Source organism: Sorex fumeus, unplaced genomic scaffold (genome assembly GCF_029834395.1).
Source record: "Sorex fumeus unplaced genomic scaffold, SorFum_2.1 ptg000043l, whole genome shotgun sequence".
Classification (NCBI taxonomy): Eukaryota; Metazoa; Chordata; class Mammalia; order Eulipotyphla; family Soricidae; genus Sorex; species Sorex fumeus.
In genome coordinates, this window is record NW_026606100.1 from 689,743 (window position 1) to 711,466 (window position 21,724).

General features: G+C 36.3%; 1 protein-coding gene across 7 annotated transcripts in view; it reads right to left on the reverse strand.

Moving 5' to 3' along the window:
* Positions 1-21,724, reverse strand: part of NRG3 (neuregulin 3) — a 1,132,961-nt gene that overhangs the window by 152,115 nt on the left and 959,122 nt on the right. For 4 of the 7 annotated variants that reach the window (XM_056120546.1, XM_056120543.1, XM_056120545.1 and 1 more), the window contains exon 4: positions 1,983-2,009. In XM_056120546.1, the coding sequence (XP_055976521.1) occupies positions 1,983-2,009 (27 nt within the window). The remainder of the gene's footprint in view (positions 1-1,982; positions 2,010-21,724) is intronic. The other 3 variants (XM_056120548.1, XM_056120547.1, XM_056120544.1) reach the window with 1 other exon arrangement.

Sequence of the window (21,724 nt, forward strand, 5' to 3'; positions counted from 1 at the left end):
TTCTAACCTTGATTATTAACATTGTCTCTGGGGCTTGCTTACTGTAACTACTACCACACTGTCTCAGGTCTGAAGGGATTCCAATCCCAGTTACTAGTCTTGTAACGTATCCTTTATCTGAAGAAATTCTATGACAGGACTTCTGGACCTACCATTCAAAAACCACAGCCCAGTAGAAAAACTTTTTTCCCACTAATCCCAGTATCCACTATAGTCCAAATTACTGTTGATACTCGAACACCATGTCCTTATTCCTGGCATCACCATCAGTAAATAGGGAAAGCATGAGCCACACGTCCTTTTCAACAATGTATACTTTTATCAGGTCAATGTGCACAAATATCTGTAATTTCAAGACCATAAAACTACAACCTCCTCTTTGTAAAGCCAACATATTCAAGTACTGTGAATGATGACTAGTCATTGGTTCCCAATTTTCATACACTTTCATACTTATTTCATATTCAGTGATGCTCCATTTGAATATTATCATGAAATTTATTGTTCTTGTGAGTTTTCTTTGCACCTATATAGCAAAAGTCCAAACTTGCAGGAAGTAATATGTCTGCTGCTCCTATGTGCTAGTACTAAGGAAAGAGCCCTAATGAATAATATTATCCACAGAAATATCAATACACAATCCCTAATTTTGTTTTACTCAAAGAATATATAACAATGAATTACCAACCAAACATCATCTTGCATATTTTAAAAGTACCTGAAACTTAATATTTCCAACCTGAATCTAGTGATCATCTAACATAAATCTATTCTTTCATTATTTTTTCTTAGCAAACATCCTATCCTTTTTCTAAATATACAAACTCTGCACCCTAAGATTACCTTCTACAGGTTATTTTCTAATTCCCTCTCTATACTTAAAAATCAATTCCTCTCATATAGTCTTAAATACAATATCTTAAATACCTCTGAAATGTTTTTCGTATCTCCCACAATCACATTAGCCCAAAATAACCTCATCTAGTCTTGAGTAGATTTTAAGAAACTTGTAATTTCGTATTCATTGATTATGTTGCCTATCTGTTACTTTTTTACTATTTTATTTATAACATTTTGGACTTTGCTTATTCTGAGCACTTGATAAACATTAATTGAATGAATTGGTGACTCTGTGCAGCAACATATAAGAGAAAACTAAGAAATTCATCAATATCCAAATAAGCAGGCAATTATGAATTTGGATTTAAATTTAGGTCATCTCAGTTTCACTAAATGTAAATCCTGATTATCTTTTCATCTTAGTAACATAATGTATATCAAACTTTAGGGATCCCCCCCTTCATTCTACTTATAACATAGATAATAATAGCAAATTCTGAGTGTAATTATCTATGAATATAGAAAATAGCACTCCTCCCACAGAAGTTACTCTGCTGCTTTTAAGGACTTGACATTCATTACTAATACTTTAAAAAGACATTTTAAAATTTTATAAATAAAAATTTTTATGAAGCTTACATTCCAAATTACGATAACAAAATATATCTAAAGCGTTCACCATGAAGTAAAGGCATCAGAGATGAATATATGAAGAAGACATACATATGTATATGTGTATAAATATATATTACAATAATTTTTATATCATTTATTTAGTGTTTGCCATCAACTTGTGCTAAGAAATTCATATATGCTGTAAAATATAATCTATTAATATTCCTACTTTATCCTTAAGAAAATTGAGAACTGAAGGAAACAATCAAGACAAGCATCAAAACCAACTTCGGTATGACTCCAGAGCCATGGTTAACATTAAATTTTCTTCCAAATAAGTAGTTAAATATTTTATTTTGAGTCATTGTTTTGTGGGGAAAAATTTTGACAAAACTCATTTTTACTACCAATAGCATCTTATCATAAGACATTTCAATTATAATCATGTGTGGAAGAAAAATATTACATACATTATTATCACATTAGCTTTATCCCAGAAATTTAAGCAGTAAATTGTTTAGCCTTACCCATAAATTCAATCCCCAAGTGGTCTGCTACAACGAAGTCAGCATGTGAAGAAGAGAAAAATAAAAGAGAGAAAGATTAGAAAACAATTCTTATGGAATTCAATACTTATAATAGTGATCTTCCAAAACAAAGGATATGTCTAGTTTTAACTACCCTATTTATAAAGAAGATAATTTATAGAATAATTTGAACACTGAATGGTACTTATCTAAAGACTCCACTAAATATTATTTGGTCCGGAATTTTAGGTAAAATAATATGTTACTTTGGACAAACTGGCAGGCTACTGAATGTAACCTGCCAACACGGCAGAGTCTGGCAAACTCCCCGTGGCGTACCCAATGTGCCAAATACCAGTAACAATGATGGGTCTCATTCTCCTAACCCTGAAAGAGCCTTGAATATGGCACTTTTTAAAAAATTTCAGGGCTAGGACGAAGAAGACGCTACTGAGGCCTACTCGAGGCAATCAATGAACAACAGGATAGTCGTGATCACTAATATCTTGTTTATTAAAATAGGTAATGCATAAATATAGCTCTCCAAGAAAAGATAAAGAAGCAAAAAATGAAGAGAAACTATTCACACAGACTATCTGATAGAGTTCCTTTCATGTATTTCCTATAGAGTAACTTAATTTTTCAACTAAATTTATTTGGACCTCTATTATGTAAAGAGCTTCCACATAGCAGGCTTCGATCAAATGTTCTTCACTTTCAAAAAATACCAAGAATATTTTATTTGCAAAATGAGAAAATACCTCAGAAAAACTAAAAAAGTTAGATACATGACAGCACCTCCCTACCAAACACAAATTTTAAAATGTTTCAAAATATTGTCTGTTTTATGTTAATGGGGATAGCTTACCATTTTAACCTGCTGTTGTCTGTGAAGAACAGTGATAAAATGGTCATGTTCTGCCCAGGCATTCAACCTTAAAGTTCCCTTTATTTAAATGGTTCTTTACTGTCAATTATTTATTCATTCACTTTTAAGATTCACTGAATTATTTAATGATGATTTCTGTTGTAGTAATGTTTCTTAAATAAGAACTCGAGCGGGCCCAGTAACGTCTCCATTGGAGACTTTGTTGTTACTGTGTCTGGCATATCAAATACTCTCGGTAGCTTGCCGGGCTCTCTGAGAGGGGCGGAGGAATCGAACTCGGGTCGGTCATGTTGGCCGCGTGTAAGGAGAACGCCCTACCCGCTGTGCTAAGAACTAATAAAAAATAAAGCATAGCCACAATTACATTTGTTTTAAAGACTAATTGCACTGAAGCTATATTACAGTGGGTAGAGTGCCTTGCAGGCGACCGACTGGGTTTGATCATTGGCATCCAATATGGTCTCTCCAGCACTGCCAGGAGTAATTCCTAAGTGCAGAGCCAGGAACAACCCCTGAGGATCACAGGCTGTGACCGAAAATGCAAAAAAAAAAATTAATAGCTTAATTGTTGGGCAACAAATCGCTTATTTAGCGAAGCAACTTTTTTCCCTAGAGAATACACATTTAGATATTTTGGATATTTCGATGTTTAATCCAATGTTTGAATCATTTAAACATTATTAATTGAAGCTGCATAAACACATTTTATTTTAAAATTTTGTTATTAATCCTATTATTATATTGCCACACGGGTGCTCACGGGACTACTTTCAGCTTTCTGCTCAATGCATGCACTCTAGTTCTGAAGCTATCATTCTGGTCCTTATTTTAACTATTAAAAAAGTTATTGACTCACAGTGAGATACACAGTTACAAATTTGTTCATGATCGGGTTTCACTCATTCTCTCATCTAATATTCCAACATCTGTCTCTTCACCAGTCAGTGTACATGCATTTCCCACCACCAATGTACCCAGCTCTGCCCCCCTGCCTCACCCCTCCTTTGCACTTTTCTTCTCTCTCCCCACCTCCCCATCTCTCCGTATCCCTGTCTCTGTCTCTCTATCTTTGTCTCTGTCTGTCTCTCTCTCCACTTTTCAGCATTATGGTTTGCATAATAGATATTGAGAGGCATTTTAACCAATTTTATCTATACACGCATGTAACTTACTAGCTCTATTTACACACACACACATATTGTGAAAGCATAACCACTATATTCCAAAACTTTGCTATCACCAGAACGGAAACTGTGCTCACTAGGCAATAATTCTCTATTTTCCTCTGGCACACTAATCCAAGCTCTAATCTACTTTATGCACTACAGAATTTCCTATAAGTACTTCATGATTCTAGTATCATACACCTATTTTAATTTTAAAAAGTCTCTTTTATAAAGATCATTTGGATATTTGGGTGGTGGTAAGGTGAGATAATAACTGTGTATACCAAAACCATAAATGTCAATATCATTACCAACATATCTTAACTATATTCTTTAAAAACAAAAAAATAAAGATCAACTTGATGTTTTTTAAAATGCAGATGCATTTATTTCTTCACATTGTACTTTTAAGTGCTTAATATGTACTAAGATAGATAGCTATAACACTTTTTAAAAAGATCAAATTTTTCTTTTCAAGTAATTCAGAAATCAGTAGGAGCCCAAAGGGGGTGAGGGAAAATTAAGTAATTCTCTGTACAATCTTATAATGAAAACCCAGATGATGTGTAGTGGATAGATAGGGAAAGAACCCCTAGGAGGAAGAAAATGGTCTGTATCAAAGAATAGGGATTGTTGAAAATTTGGAACAATTATATTTAGGTCCTTGTGTGAAATAAGAAGCTGAATCATGGTATGCACTTTTGACACTAGAGAAAGGGATTAGAGTTGAGGAATTAAAAATAAAACAGAGATTTGAGTGATATTACTTTCTAAATGGAAGAAAAAGGATGGAGGGATAGAAAGGCACGTTTCAACACGTGCCTTGCATAGAGCTAATCCAGATTCAATTCCCAGTCACTTGAAACATGGGACACTTAAAAAATTTTGCATACACCCAGAAGAAAATGTGCAGGAAGGAAACCCATAGATATAAAATACATGACACTTTGGGAACAAAACCCATTCAGTAGTGGACCACAGATGTTCAGTGATATGAATGGGAAAATAAAAAAAAATCAGTATCCCATGCTTGGTTAAATAAAAATATTCTGGAGGTAATAAGGCTCAGTGATAGATGGATGGCTGTTTTCTGTTTTGATGGCAAGCATAAACTTTTTTTTATATTTTTATATGGCTTTAGCTGCTCCACATCTCTGTCAGACACCCCTATCTCAGGCTGTCTTTGTGTCTGAGATTGCTCTAAAGACATCTGTGGTATGGTTAGTAAATTTTGAGGATAATATGAATATTTGAAACTACCATGAATCTATGTCCAGCAGAAGTGACAAAAAACAAAATCAGAAAACTATTCAAACACTGAAAGGAATAACTAAAAATAAAAAAAATAAAATGCATCCCCTCTAATATTGTAAAGAAACTACATCTAATTATTAGACTTATAATTATCATAAATAGTGTCATAAAGGTCACATATATATCAGAGTCTATAGAAAATTATCAATTTTTATAATGATGCTTATGAAAATGACACCATTCCAAATATAAATAATAGATTAGAAATCATTAAGATTTATTTTCTTATATACACATGCTCGCACATTTCCATTGTTTTATTAGAATGCTAAACATTGATCATTACTGTAGGTTCTAAGACACTCAGGCTTTGTTTCATACAGAAGGATCAATGGAAATCTATGAAGAACATGACAGAAAAGCAATTAGTTTTGTCAACTGGGTCATACACAAGACATACTGTGCAATATATCTCATAATCATTTCTGCTATTTCTTAAAGCAAACAACGTTCCTGGGGGAATGTATGCCTGCATAAAAACAAGGGAAACGTGCTGAGAACTAATAAATTAATCATGTATTCCTTCACCCAACAAGTATGGGCCAAGGCTACACAGACACTCAGGTGGAATTTTCCTATTTGCTAAATACATTTACAGTAAATACACAATGGTTTATCAAAACAATTCATAACCTCTATTCCTATTTGCTAAATACATTTATAGTAAATACACAATGATTTAGCAAAAAAATTCATAACCCCTATTTCATGGGTTACAATGAATGATTTCTATGCTTTGAACCTCTTAGGGTTCATATATTAAAAACTGCAGTTATTTTAGAATAGGTATATATTTTGATTATATAATAGTAGCTAAAGGTAATTGGGAACTTATTATATGCCAGGAAGTGAATGAAATATTAGTTCATAGAAACTTACTAAATGAAGATGGTTATTATTCTTTACACCAGACATAGGCACAGAGAGGTTAGCAAACTTTCCCTGCGCTAGATCGACATTGAATTCTGGGAATACAATTGAGGAGCCTAAACAACTTAATTCTTAGCAGCTATACTCAGAGTTTGAACATGAGATTCTTGGTGAAGAAGAAAAGGCTAATTTTTTAAAAATTATATCAGATAATTAGATATCCAGGGAGGAGTTATTTAATCTACTTTAAGATAACAAACTGTTTTCAAGTATCCTTAGGCACTGCATAAGCACCACTTATTTACTTGCTCATCCTGAGTTCACTGATGAAGTGTGGACCATTAGCCAGGTGAATAGAGATTCCTTCTCTCCAAGGAATCAAAGCTTCAAATCATTAATATTTCTCTATTTGTTCCTGGTGAGAATGCCTCAAGAAGATGCTGGTTCAAAAATGCTGTATTTTAAATAGATAGCAAGGAATATATAATATTCTGTCTAAATGCACAATAAGCACTGAAACCAATAAACAAACCATTGGCCATGTGCTTAACACACAAGCTTAATATTGGCCATGTCGGCAGCTCTCTTGCAAACCTGAAACAGTTTTAAGATAATGGGGTGATGTAGGTTAATGGGAAATAAAGTTTTGGGGGAAAAGTCGACCAAGGGTAGTGAAGCATAAATCTTATAAATCTAGGAACTTCTCAAAAGTCCAAGAAGTTTATATGTTTCCAAGTTGTCCATGGAACTTCATGCCTAGAGAGTTCAAAGTTCACATTGTCCAGGTACGTTTATATGTTCATAAATAAATAGGTTACCAATAGTGCCTCAGTGTGGAACCATAAGGGAGGACAAATGAGAATAACCTTTTACTTGATTCCAAATTCAAAAAGAAATCATAAGAGTTTTTAATCCAACATACAATAACATTGGGATAATTCAGGATGAATGTAGGCTTCAGTGTTCTTTCTGTGTTAAAAAGTAACTGAAGAAACTGGAAAGCTTATACAGGACAGGATTTTTTCAGACGGTCCACCTGAGTCCAATTCCTAGCACAGTGTATGTCTCCCAAGCATCACCAGGAGTGATCCCTGAGCAAAGAGTCAAAGTAAGCCCTGAGCATGGCCAGATGTGCCCCCCCCCCAAAAAAAAAAAAAAGAAATAGACAACAAAAAAAAAGTGAATACGGTCATAGAAAGGTCTCAAGATTCCAAGTGGTAGAGAATTTGCTGAGCCATTTGCAAGATCTGGAATCATCCATGACTTTCAACCTTATCACCATGATGTGAAGCTGGTAGCTTCCAAGAAACCCTGTGCAAGCAGCACTGAATCACTAAGTAGTAAAGCCTCAGGCCTGTGCTAATAAGATGAGCATCAGTGAACCTGGCCTCTGGCCCCTGCTTCTACTTGTGGTAGTTCCTAGAAAGTAAAAGTAACTGAGCAAGACACTTCTATCATAATAATTTCAAATGTGACCAATTAACTGTTCCATGGGGAGACAATTAAACACATTACATAAAATATTATTCAGTGTTTTCTTAAAGTTTAAATATTAGCTTAAATATTACAGACTTTCCTACTGAAAATATTCCATAGGCCTTCATATGTGTGGCCAGAAGCTCCTGGAACTCTTTCAGCAGAGAGTATTTTCCAACTTAATATAAACAATTTTCATGTCATGAAGCTCCATGTGGAACTAGAGATAGAGCTCTAAGACTCACTTTGGAAAAATATGCTATATAAGAATGAAGGAAAGAAGCTGTCAGTTATAAAGTCTGTCCATTGTTACATAGTCTATCTTAAAAACTCAAATAAAATCTTTTGTTCTGGAAAGAGAGAAATATCACATTTCTTATCATATTTATTATAAAAATAAATATATAAATGAGAGTCATATTCTAATCTTTAGGCTTTCAGTACTAAATCAGGCTTTCTCATTATATGTATAATTTTAACTTTATTAACATATACATTTTATTTGAGCCAGTAGTGAGCCACAGTAGCTCACTGCTGGCAGTCTCTATCTTTGTTGTCTATGAACCAACATCCAATTACTATGAAGAAGTAATTAATAAGTTCTACATGGAGCTGGAGAAGTTCTATAAAGAAGACCACAACTTCTACAAGATAATTGTTGGTGATTTTAATGCCAAGATAGAATCGAGAATATCAGCTGAAGAACTCTACATTAGGACCTATGACCTAGAATGGAATGAACAGGGTGAGAGACTGCCTGAGTTCATCACATCAACCAAGACCATCCATGGTAACTCAGTTCCAGAAGACCAAATTCAAACGTTGGACATAAGAGTCTCCCGGTGGACGGTTCCACAACGAAATTTACCACATCATATTCAATCGACGGTTTTGCCTGACTAATGTCGCTGTTGTCCCAAAATTCAAAATGGGATTGGAAAAACACTAGATGAAGGACATCCATTCGAGCAAGCCAGGTTCCGAAGAGGATTTAGCACGATTGACCATATCCACACGGTAACCAATCTCATTGAGGTTTTTTGGGAGTTCAAGATGCTGCTTTGTCTAATATTCATTGATTTAAGAAGACCTTTGATTCTGTTGAGAATGAAGCGGTCATCGAAGCCCTAGCCAAACAGAGTGTTCAAACTCAATATATCAGGATCCTCCATGAGCTTTATTATGGATTCACTGCCAGGATCTCACCATTCTACAAGGAAGTGAACATCCATGTCAAGAGAGGGGTTTAGCGGGATGATGCCTTTTCACCGAAACTTTGCAGTGCCACCCTTGAGAACAACATGCAACGATTGGAATGGGAAAGAATCAGAGTAAAGATAGATGGTCGGCAACTACACCACCTTGCTTCACTGATGACATCGTTCTAATAACACCAAACATTAGCCAAGCTGCACTAATGCTGGCCGACTTCAACCTCAAGTGTGTATAGGTTGGACTGCAGCTGAATCTCACAAAGACAGTTTTTATGAGAAACAGACTCATTCCTGATGTTCCATTCACTCTCAATAGAAAGAACATCTCTGAATGCAGCAGTTATCTGTACCTAGGTAGAGAACTCAACATGACAAATGACCTGACACCTGAGTTGCACAGGAGGAAGAGAGCAGCTTTAATGCCTTTAAGAGTGTCAAAGAAATAGCTAAGAGGACAAAAAATCTCCAGCTCTGGGCACATATCTTCAACTCCACTGTTCTTTCTGCATTAACATATGCCTCAGAGACCTGGGCCCTATGAAAACAGGATGAGAATGCTATTCGGGTTTCCCAAAGAGAAATCGAAAGAGCTATGCTTATAGTATCACGCTTCACTCAAGTGAGAGAAAGAATCTGGTGTTCTGACTTCCATCAATGATACAGAGTCAGGGATGCTGTCTTGTTTTTCAAGGCATCGAACATCAGATGGGCTGGACACATGATGCAATTTGGAGACGACCGCTGGACTAGAGCCATTACTGACTGGATTCTACAGGATGTCCAAAGATTGAATGGCCACCAGCTATGAGATGGTCAGACTTCTTCGTCAAGAACCTGAACAATCTGTTTGAGGCTCTTTGTGTTCCTGGAGTGCGCAGATGCTATTGGACTACACTAGCATGCGACAGGGATGAATGGAGACTTTACTGGCGCCTGCTTGAGCAAATTGATGAGTAACGGGATGTCAAGTGTTCATGTGATCAAGTGATATTTTATATAATTTTTTGTGTTGAGAAATAATGTTTTAATAGTAAAACAAAAAACCCTCATTAATGGAGAAAAATATATATCCTTGTTCCTACCTATAAATTTGTTTTATTTCTCTATCTTTCTTCTGTAGCTGTATTAAGTCATTTTTAAATTTTACACAAAATCACCCAGAATCATCCATCCAAGTCAGGAAGCTCTATACTCACAATTTCTCTCACATTCTCATAACATTAGAACTAAGTTTTTCTACTGTTGAGAATGAGTCCTGACATTATTACTATGGTCAGCCAGCGTCAAACCAGACAAGTCATCAATCATGGAAACGCAAAACCATTTTTTCAAGGATAGCACAGAGCCCCATTTGCATATTAATAATAAAACATGGACTCTTTCTTCTCAAAATTTATCACTAATAACTGGGAACAGTGACCTGTAAGTCACATTTCCCATTCATTCTACAAAGAAGAAGGCATATTTGTATAAAAGGGAGAGAAGGGGGCAGAGTAACAGTACAGCAGGTAGGATGCTTGCCTTACATGTGGCCAAATCAGGTTTGATTTCTGACACCACATCTCTTCTTTTGAGCACTGCCAGGAGTGACCCCTGAGCATAGAGTCATAAGTAAGCCCTGCAGAATGCCAGGTACATGATCCTACCTTCCCGAAAAAAGAAAGAGAAGCATAATCCATGGAAACTATGCTGAATATGTATGTGACACTAACCAACAGTGAACACTTCACTCCCTAAATGGAAAAACAAGAGAGGGTGATATATATAGGTACCACTTGCATAGACCATTCTTCAAAGATGAGTCTTGCTTAAATTGCCCATAAAATTCTCCAATAAAAGCATATAAGAATCTGAGACTAAACTCTGATTTAAGTTTCACAATTATTAACATAGAATCAAGTATTAACACTTTATAGAATCATTCTTTTTCAAAGGTTTAGATTTATATTGCATAATTAGTTAAAAACATTGATGGAATTGAATGAACTAGGATTTCTGCTACTGGAACGCAGTATTTCTCTCAGCATCTCTTCATATTTTATCAACTTTCCCAATTTCATTTACTTCCACTCTTAACTCTTTTATACACCTCATTTTACATGTGTGTATGTGTGACTGTATACGCAAATATTTAATTACTCTGAAGTGTTTTTGAGACCCTACTTAACAGACACAATATATAAACTTCTTAGAGTCAGAGCATTTGCCTTGCATGTAGTCAACCCAGGTTTGATCCCAGGCACCACATATGGTTTCCTGGGTACTACCAGGAATGATCCCTGAGCACAGAGCCATGTGTAAACCCTAAGGACAGCAACGTGTGACCCAAAACAAATTTAAAAATAGACAGTGGAGGAGGATATACTTTTTTATACTTTACAAATAAGAAGATCATATTCGTAGACTCATAAATTTTTAGGGTGAAAAAAGTATTTAAATCTCAAAAGTGAGCAGGGGTATGTGGAAGAGGAAGAAAGAAGAGATAGACCATAGGTGAAATAGGACGGAGGGGAAGGTTCTGGAGCATTTTGGTGGTGGTGAAGGGGAGTAACTTTGTTCATAAAAACTATTAAAGTTGGAACTCTATTATAATCATGTTGCCTAAAACTACAATAAAACATAATAATAAATAAATTGCTGATAAGTTGAGGTTCATTAAACTTTAAAATTTCTGCTCCAAAACGTCAATGTTAAAAGAGTGAGAAATTAAGTCATAGACTGTAAGAAATCTTTTTATAATACTTATGATCTCACGATTCTATAATATTTCTGGCATATACACCCCATATTCATGACAGCATTATATACAGTATTTAAATTATGAAAAATACATAAAAGCCTATCAAAGATGAATGGATAAGAAAGATGAGAATAAAAATCTAAAATCTAATGTCATCCATAGGTATATTTTTGTAAATAATTTTTAAAAACATTCTTTATTTTTAGGGCCACACCCAGCAGTGCTCAGAGCTTACTCTTGGCCAGCACTCAGAGGTTACTCCTGGTGGGCTCAGGGAACCATAAATGATGCAGGGCTCAAATCTGGGTTGGCAGTATGTAAGGAAAGCACCCTACTGACTATACTATCAGTCTGATCAGAGAAATAAGGGCATTCTGCCATTTGCAACCAGACAGATAGCTTTTGAGAAAATCATGCTAAATTACATAACCTAAAGAAAAGCAAATACTGAGTGGAATTACTTTTATATCACATCTAAATAAAAAGTCAGTCTCAAACAGTAGAATGTTGATTGCTAAAAAAGTAGTTCAGGGGTTCCAGGGGGGAGATTGGTAAAAGGATATAAACAATATGTAAATCCTAAAAATGGAGGGTAGTTGCTTTTTCCCTCGCTGATTTATCGTTCTAGTGTGTTTCATAAATTTGACATTGTAGATGTACAATGAATATTTATTGAATGAATAAAATGTCATCCAATCCTTCTGTTAGCCCTCTGCATGTGATATGGACATTCCTTCAGAGCATTTTCATGCTGCTTGAAGTTATTTTTAAGTTTTTAAAGATTCCAAGAATTATAGCACCTCTCATAGTAACTTTATCATATGGTGGAAAAATGTATAGATATGTCAGGAAAACTCACATTAATCAAAAGCAAACTTATCATTTATATAATTGTAGAGAAAGAATTCATCAGGTAATTATTTTAACATAGGCATATTTTTGTACATAATTTAAAATTGCATCTGAGTGCTTTGAAAACAAGTGATAAATTATCAGGAAAAATTTTAGTTTACATGGTAATTATAATGTTATTATATTTCAGATTTACCACTTAGTACTTGGTGGTGGACAAACCTGTTGAAGCTCAGAAATTTCATGGCATCATGCTCAAGGGTCATGCCCATCAGTGCTTGGGGTACTTTTATGAAGTGCTGTGGATCAGCCTCATGTAAGGCTTAACTGATGTATTATCTCTGTGGTCCCTACCACTTAAAATTTTTTAAATCACTTAAATGATAATTTAAATAATTGTGTACACTTTTATTGATTCTATTTTTTAAACACAATACATTTTGTATCAATTAAAGTACAAAAAATAAAAGATAGTTAATACATGTTATAATAAAGGAAAAGTCTTCTCAAAACTAAAAATAATAAATGCTAATTACTTGCAAAGTAATTAGCATCATATGCTTTTGTTGTTGTTACAGTAATTAAAACCTTTGAAAACATGTAATACTATTATTTAATCCATAATCTTAAATTTAGAGTTTTAGCATTTTCAGATTGAATGCTAATTCAGAAAATGATGAGCATATTTGAAAAAACTGTTCATAACTAAATCCCACTAACAAATTATCAATGGCAACCAACCTCTAATGCCCAACAAAGAAAGCAGCCTTGGTACAAGGACTTTCTCCAAATGAATTTCTCAGAGAAAACAAACAGAAATGTTACTCAAGGAGCTTAAATTAAGTACCTTTTGGGGCCTGAACTAATCCTCTATAGAACTTTTCTAGTACAACCAAATATAACGATGAATTAAAGCTTGCAGAGTCTCTTTGATGATCAAGCAGGAAAAGAGAAAGTCCATGCAATAATGCAGCAAAGAGAAACCATTCAAGGAGGAAAATCAAGGCCTGATTCAGGAAGAAGACTTTTTATCTTAGGACTCAGGGACATAAGCAGGTCCTGAGAAAGTATAATTTATGATAGAGTAGGGTTTATCAGATATAATACCAAAAGAAAGATGTGTTGAAAGTATATTATCGGAGCTGGAGCAATAGCAGAGCCGGAAGAGTGTTTGCCTTGCACGCGGCCAACCCAGATTCAATTCCCAGCATCCTATATGGTCCTCTGAGCACCGCCAGGGGTAATTCCTGAGTTCAGAACCAGGAGTAACCCCTGTGTATCGCCGGGTGTGACCCCCAACCCTCCCACAAAAAAAGAGAAAGTGCATTCTCAAGACATTTTTGACACCATCTGGAAATGGTATGGGTAAGCGTTTTTATTCTGATAACTCCTCTATAGGTATGGTTGAGAGTAGTGAAAGGCAGTAGGACCTCTAAATGCAGGCCAGTACATTGACATAGTCTATTCAATTTTGTCTGATGGAAGTATTCACTTGCAATGGAAATATTGTTTTATTGCAAATATTTCTTCAAGTGCAGAAAGTAACTCCTATTTAAATATTTTCCGTATAAAATTACTTTTAAAAAAATCTATAAAAACTACCTATTTTCTTTAATTTTGAAGCATTTGGTTCTTCCTGCATTTCTCCATATAGCCTCAGTTTTCCCATTACCAGCTGCTGTGATCAGCAACAATTTAGCTGTCTCCATTACACATTATAAACATGGCTGCAAATTCCTGGGCTCTTTAGAAAAAATGTATGATAGCAATTTCCCAAGATCATAGATTCTGCCCCAGGTTTTAGGCTAATAGGAAACTAAGAGGTATGATAATACCTAGGTAAATGGTCAAATAGATAACTTAAAATGCCCTAAACTAACCAGATTGGACTATAAAATCCTCGCATTCTTGGTAACATTCTCATCATTTAACACATAATATAAAGAACCAGTTTTCCTATAAAAACCCCGTAAAATTGAACCATGTTGCACTTGGTCCTATGCTAAACTTGTCCTTGGCTTGGTATTTTCTTTTTTTCCTACTTTACAATAAGCATTTCTATTTTCTAAACTCTGAATCTGAGCATTTTAATCACTTAATCACTTAATCCCCGTTATTCATCGATTTACTCGAGTGGGTGCCAGTAACGTCTCCATTCATCCCGGTTGCGTGCTAGCGTAGCCCAATGGTATCTGTTCGTTTTAGGAACATCTAGAGCCTCAAACTGATCATTTAGGGTCTTGACGAAGAAGTCTGACCATCTTATAGGTGGGCGTCCACGTGATCTTTTGATGTCTCGTGGAATCCAATCAGTAATGGCTCTAGTCCAGCGGTTGTCTGTAAACCTCATTACGTGTCCAGCCCATCTGATTTTTGACGTCTTGGCAAATGAGACAGCGTCCCTGATTCTTGAGCGTTGACGAAGATCAGAACTCCGGATTCTATCTCTCATTTGAGTGAATCGTGATATTCCAAGCATAGTTCTTTCGATTCCTCTTTGAGAGACCCGAATAGTGTTCTCATCCTGTTTTCGTAGGGTCCAGGTTTCTGAGGCATATGTTAATGCAGGAAGAATAGTGGAATCAAAGAGATGTGCTCGTAGCTGGAGGTTCTTTGTCCTTTTAGTTATTTCTTCAATGCTCTTGAAGGCATTCCAAGCCGCTCTCTTCCTCCTGCGCAACTCAGGTGCCAGGTCATTCATCATGTTGATTTCTCGACCTAGGTATATATAACTGTTGCATTCGGAGATGGTGGTTGCGTTGAGAGCGAATGGAGCGTCAGGAACAAGGCTGTTTCTCATAAACATTGTCTTCGTAAGATTCAGCTGTAGTCCGACCTTTCCACATTCACGGTCAAAGTCGTTCAGCATTTGTGCCGCTTGGTTGATGTTTGGTGTTATTAGAACGATGTCATCAGCAAAGCGGAGGTGGTGTAGTTGCCGACCATCTATCTTCACTCCCATGTTTTCCCATTCCAGTCGTCGCATGATGTTCTCGAGGGTGGCACTGAAGAGTTTTGGTGAAATGGTATCACCCTGCCGAACCTGTCTGGGCCAGGTGCTCTTTGTTTCTTTACTGACGAGATGGCATGTTGGATTTCGGAAGGGAGAACATTGGGAACGACATATCCATCATGTGGTATGTGGTATGTGGGCAAGTGGATGTGGCTATTAAAGAGATCTGAGTAGAAGTCATGAATAATCTTCTCCATTGCCCTTCTGGAATATGTGATAGATCCATCATGATGTCGGAGGGCAGTCATCTTGGTTTTGTAGTTGGTGAAGGACAGGTGGGCATTACGAATGTTTTTCCCAGCTTCTTGAAAATATTGAAGAACCTCTAAACTGCAGACAAATATGGAGACCCACCATCCCCACTGAGTATACTGAGTGAGGTCAGTCAGATACAGATCACTCTCAATGTGGAATATAAAGAAACATAGTAAGGGAATAACAAGTGACTAAAGGCAATAGAATTGGAGAATTGATCTATAGAATAGAGTTTACCTAGATGGGGTAACAGTGGGAAGCTGTCTTGGGATATTGAAGTGAAGCGAACACTCAGCTGATGGGTGTGGTATCAGAACAATGCATGCATGAAATTCACTGTCACTGTCACTGTCACTCCTGTTGTTCATTGATTTGCTCAAGCGGGCCCAGTAACATTGTGAGACTTGTTGTAACTCTGTTTGGCATATTGAATACGTCACGGGTAGCTTGCCAGGCTTTGCCATGCGGGCAAGATACTCTTGGAAGCTTGCTGGGCTCTCTGAGAGGGGCAGAGGAATTGAACCTGGGTCTGCTGGGTGGCCACGTGCAAGGCAAGTGCCCTACCCTCTGTGCTATCCAGCACAAAATTATCAACAAAAATTAATATAACTAAACTATCATTATATCCCTTGTCAGAGAGCCCGGCAAGCTACTGAGAGTATCCCCCCACACGGTAAAGCCCTGCAAGCTACCCGTGACATATTCAATATACCAAACACAGTAACAACAAATCTCGCAATGGAGACGTTACTGGGCCCGCTAGAGCAAATCAATGAACAATGGGAGGACAGTGACAGTGATCATTATATATTGTAAATCACGGTGCTGCAGTTAAAATGGAATTTTATTTTAAGAAAGCTAGCAAGGGCACACTTAGAAATACTGAAATCTTCCCCCACCTTTTTCTCAATTCTCAACGGTTCCTTTTAAATAGTAGTTTACTGAATCTTTTTTTAATCCCATCATTTTTTTCTCGTTGAATTTATAGATTTGTCGCTTTTAAAAAGTACATCATACTTACAAACTAATAATTTCCCTCAGGATATAATTTTCATCTTAGCTTTTTAGATTTTCTGGGCATTTATAATAGGTTACCACTAAAATATACTACATATATACATAGAGTGCCCCCCGACCCAACTCTATATTTGAAGTTATATAATTTATTCCTCAATGAATTATAAACCATTTATAGGAAAGGACGAAAGAGAGGGAGAGAGGGGGGGGGAGAAAGAAAGAGAAAGAGATAGAGAAAGAAAGAGAGAGGGAGTTTTCCTTTACAGTTTTAAACCACTGTAGAAAACAAGTTATTATTTGCATTTTTGGGGGGAAACAAAAAAGTATTGACAGTCACTAGAGTATCAGAAAACAAAGCCCCTCTCAGGCTTTTATGCACAGTCACTCAGGACAATCACATTTCTCATTATTTTGCTAATCATCACCTTTTTACATATACAAACTGAACCCCTTCTGTGTAATGAATTTTTGCTTTTTGAGAGGTTCAACTTTTCACACTTGCTCAAATAATTACCAAGAGGTGTCCTTTCAAGCACCACTCTGTTCTTCCAATTCTGTTTCATTTATCAGCAATCCCATCAGACTATTACTCAGTCTGAATTTAGTAACTGTCCAAAGTTTATTTGTTGACAGATTATGCATATAGATACGTAACAAGCATCTGAATAAGTCAATCAATTTATTAGTTTAAATGCATGCAATCATGAAAACAAATATCTGGTATTGAGTTCTTATGATAAATATGATCAGGGAATTGGGAAAGAAACACTGACAACACTATTAATTATGTTTCAACGCTTCATTCTGACAAGATAAAATATTCTAATATTAGGAAAGTCCTTAATTTAATATTTAATGCTATAAGGTCATTGCTTTTTTTAATAAAAAGTACTGGTATGGGAATACTTTCATTGCTATGATCCTTATGTTGGATATTTTGCTACCAAGTTTAAAAGTCACATCAATTTATACTTATAAACCACGGAACACCTGGGAATACTTGATAATGAGCACAATAGACAACATCCTTGGGCTCACTAATGGATTAATTTATTACTTTCACAGACTTACATTGTAGCAGTATGATGAAACTTTTTCCCCTAAATGCATAATCATCTGAGACTTTTATTTGTCTCATTTAAATGCAAAGAATAATTTGTTTTCTACCTGCTTCCTAAATCCATTAAGTAGTTAATAACATAAGGACTGATGTAAGCTTCCTTTATTTAATAGAAATAAAGAAATGGAAATTGAACTGGCAGAGTCTTTCCCCAATAATTATTTTCCTCAGAGTATTTGGATTATTCTTAGTAGTGTAGAAAAAATTAGCAAAGCCACTTTATTAAAATAATGGAAGAAACCATTATCTAATTTTGCTTCTAATTAGCTGGGAATTCAACTGAATCCAGGTACTTTGAAGTTTTACCCTCATCCTTGACTATTTTCTTTTATTGCGTTGATAGATGGGTGCTATATATATTTGCAATGTATTTTAATGGAAATAAGCCATTCTGGGACATCCTTTTAGTGAATTTCACATATGGGAAAACTGAGATTGTGAGAGGTAGAACAATTTGCTCAAGATACGAAGGTAAATTTCATTAAATCATGCCATTCTAAACCACAGAAAACTTCCCAACTTGTAATAGCAGAACATGTCAATCAAAAATTCCAGCCCAGTCTATTTCTCCAGTCTTACCTCCAAATTCTCTCTCTGATTACACTGACTCACCTCAGTTCCATGTAGTCTGGTAAATTTAATTATTTACAGCAATTAACTTCAAATAAAAACCAGCACTAGAAAGCATATGTTTTGTCTTAATAAGAAATAGACTTTAGGGGATGGAGTGATAGCACAGCTGGTAGGGTGTTTGCCTTGCATGCGGCCGACCCTGGTTCAATTCCCAGCATCCCATATGGTCCCTTGAGCACCACCAGAGTTAAGTCCCGAGCGCAGAGTCAGGAGTTACTCTTGTGCATTTGGGTCACAGTTTTGGGTGTGACCCAAAAAAAGAAAAAAAAAGAAATAGACTTTATAAAAATGCCTGCCATAGGTTGAGGGTGGGCAGGGGGAGTGAGGGGTGGGAAACTGGGGACATAGGGAAATGTACACTGGTGGAGGAATGGATGTTGGAACACTATATTACTGAATCCTAATTATGAACAGCTTTTTAAGGATCTATCTCACAATAATTCAATAATAAAATCTTTAAAAAATAAAGATATAGTCTTCATGAAATATTTTATAATTTGGCTCAGTTTAACACAAAAAATGAACTTATAAAAGTTACATTTGTTTCATTACACGCTAATTATTGTAGCTGTTTATTCACTTGCTTACCTTCCCCCAAATGACTCTAAGAAATCTAATAAAAAGACCATCTTAGTTTGTCTTTATGTTATAGATTCTAGAGCAGTTCCTAGTACAGAGCAACTATTTGAGTAAATTAAAGCATTTCATGGATTTTTCTCTTGTACCAGTGGCTCTTTCCAGTCCAGTATCAGTTCTTTTCCTTGGAGAATGGAGTACTAGCAAAACAAAAAGAAAGTTTTTGAGTTGCAAAATTCTTTTGCCTCAGGGAATCTGGATTTAATAGATTTGACAATATAGATAAAGGACTACAAGCCTCTTCAGATTCTTGTTAAAGATTTTCTCTGCTGAGTTAGAAAAAAGGGGCAGGGCATTTGTTTTGCCCATGATCAGATTTCTGGTATCCCTTATGGTCGGTGCCCACCTCCAGTAGTAATTCCTGAGTGCATGGCAATTACCTTCAGCATTGCTGAGTGTGGATCCAAAAGAAAAACAAAAAGAGATTTTTCTAGGTAAAGGGAAGAAATGGAGAAACTAAGGGCGTAGGAGGTGACCTTCAAAGGTAAATATGCACTTTATTTTCTACTGCAGTCAAACCAAACACTTTTTATGATACCATCTTGATGCAATTAGATGAAATGACACAATTCCAAAACAGTGCTGTGCAGAGTTTTCGGAGAAAAAAAGATCACAAAACAACTCCTGTTTCCTGCTCTCCCAACTTAGGCTTCATGTTGAAGGATGGAGCCCAGAGAGATCAGAGAAATAGACCTGAAATGTACCAGGGAGGGAAGTAGTTAAACATGCTGATTTATTCCCCAGGCATCTGATAGACCTGTTTATTATTAAAAAAGAAAAATGGAATTTGAAATAACACTGAGAGGTTGACATAAATGAGCTATGAGGTTGGAAAGACACGAAGATTCTCCAGAGACCTCTGTAAATTGAAAGAGAAGATGACCGTTATTAGGAATCTCAGAAAATGTAAGCCTAGATAGAAAAAGGCACAGAACTATAACCTCTGCCACCTTCCCTGTACCAGTACCTGTGTAACTAACATTCTTTTATCTTTTATTAGAACACTGATACAAATTTCAGGGAATAAGGGTCAGTGATAAACTGTGATCATACTTTTCTCTAACATGTATAGAACTTGAAAAAGAAAAAAGGAATTTGAAATAATAAAACAATTCATTTTAGTTGGGACTTAAACTAAAAAGTCACTCTTCTACACAAATTATGGCTCTTTTCATCTAAAACCTACAACAATTTTATGGACTCAGTGCTATTCAAGTCCCATGTAAGAGATTAGAACATAGCACATAGAAATTAACAAGTGTTAATTTCAGGTTAATATTACTAGAATTCAAAATGAGGTGATAGGTTTCTAGTACCTTTTCTCTGTGAACCTCCGACACAAATAGCCTTTTATTTTTTGAAATATTTTTGCACTTAAAAGATTTCTTTACTATTAATTATCATGGGAAAAGTTGATTTCTGTCTTGCAGGACATTTGCAAGCAACAGAGATTTTGTTTTTTATGATTCACTATGGATTTTGGTGTGTTCCATTATTTTCTTGAAGTAGGTGTGATGTAGGCAGGCAGATAGGGAAGGCCCCTTCCCAAGGCAATGGCTGTAAATCTCCTGGGAAGTAATAGCCCTGACCTCATGGAGAACTGGTGCCTGTCTGTAATAGACCCTGAGGAGGCTGGACCAACCCCCTCCAACAGAAGCTCCTGCAGAAACAAAAATCAGGACAGGAATTTCAAAGAAGACAATCACTACTCCCAAACCTCTTGGTAACCTCCCTAGCAATGGACTTTTACCTAGGTAGAAGGCCCACATGGGGTCAGGTTGGAAGAAACTCTATAAAGGCCACCTTGAACAAAGGAAGTGCTCATATGCTGCCTGAGCCCATGTGTTCCCTGCGCCCATGTGGCTGAGAACATGTGGCACCTGAGCACATGTGTCACCCGCATTTCCCCTACTGAGTTGTGTACTTTCACACTTTCCTGTCTAATGCTGGATTGTGTGTAGGGACTCTCTTCCCTTGGAGAATCCCCGGCTCTCTCTTGAGTGGGTTACTCTCCAGTCTCTCCTACTTTCTCTTCCTCGTTCCCTTCAAAATGTCCAAATAAAAACAGTGTATTTTCACTGCTTGTCTACTCCTGGAATTTCTTTCTGTGAGGCAGGCGAGACAAGAAGCCAGTAACCCCGGTTTCCAGGTGGCAGAGGCAGATCGGGAGAAAGTGATTTTCTTTCTCCTCCCCACTTCACAAGAACTACTCTGTGGGGCCCATCGACATCAGTTGCATTAAGTTTCATTAATTAATTAATTAATTAGTTCATTTTGTATTTGAGAGCCACACCTGAAGTGTTCAGGAGTTACTCCTGACTCTGTACACAGGAATCACTCTTGGCAGTCTCAGGGATCTATATGGATGCCATGGATCAAACCTGAGTTAGTTGTGTGCATGGCAAAAGCCCTAGCCAGTGTACCATGCCTCTGGCATTAGTAGTTACATTTTTCACTGTCACTGTCCTCCCGTTTTTCATCAATTTGCTCGAGTGGGTACAGTAACGTCTCCATTTTGAGACTTCTTGTTACTGTGATTGGCATATT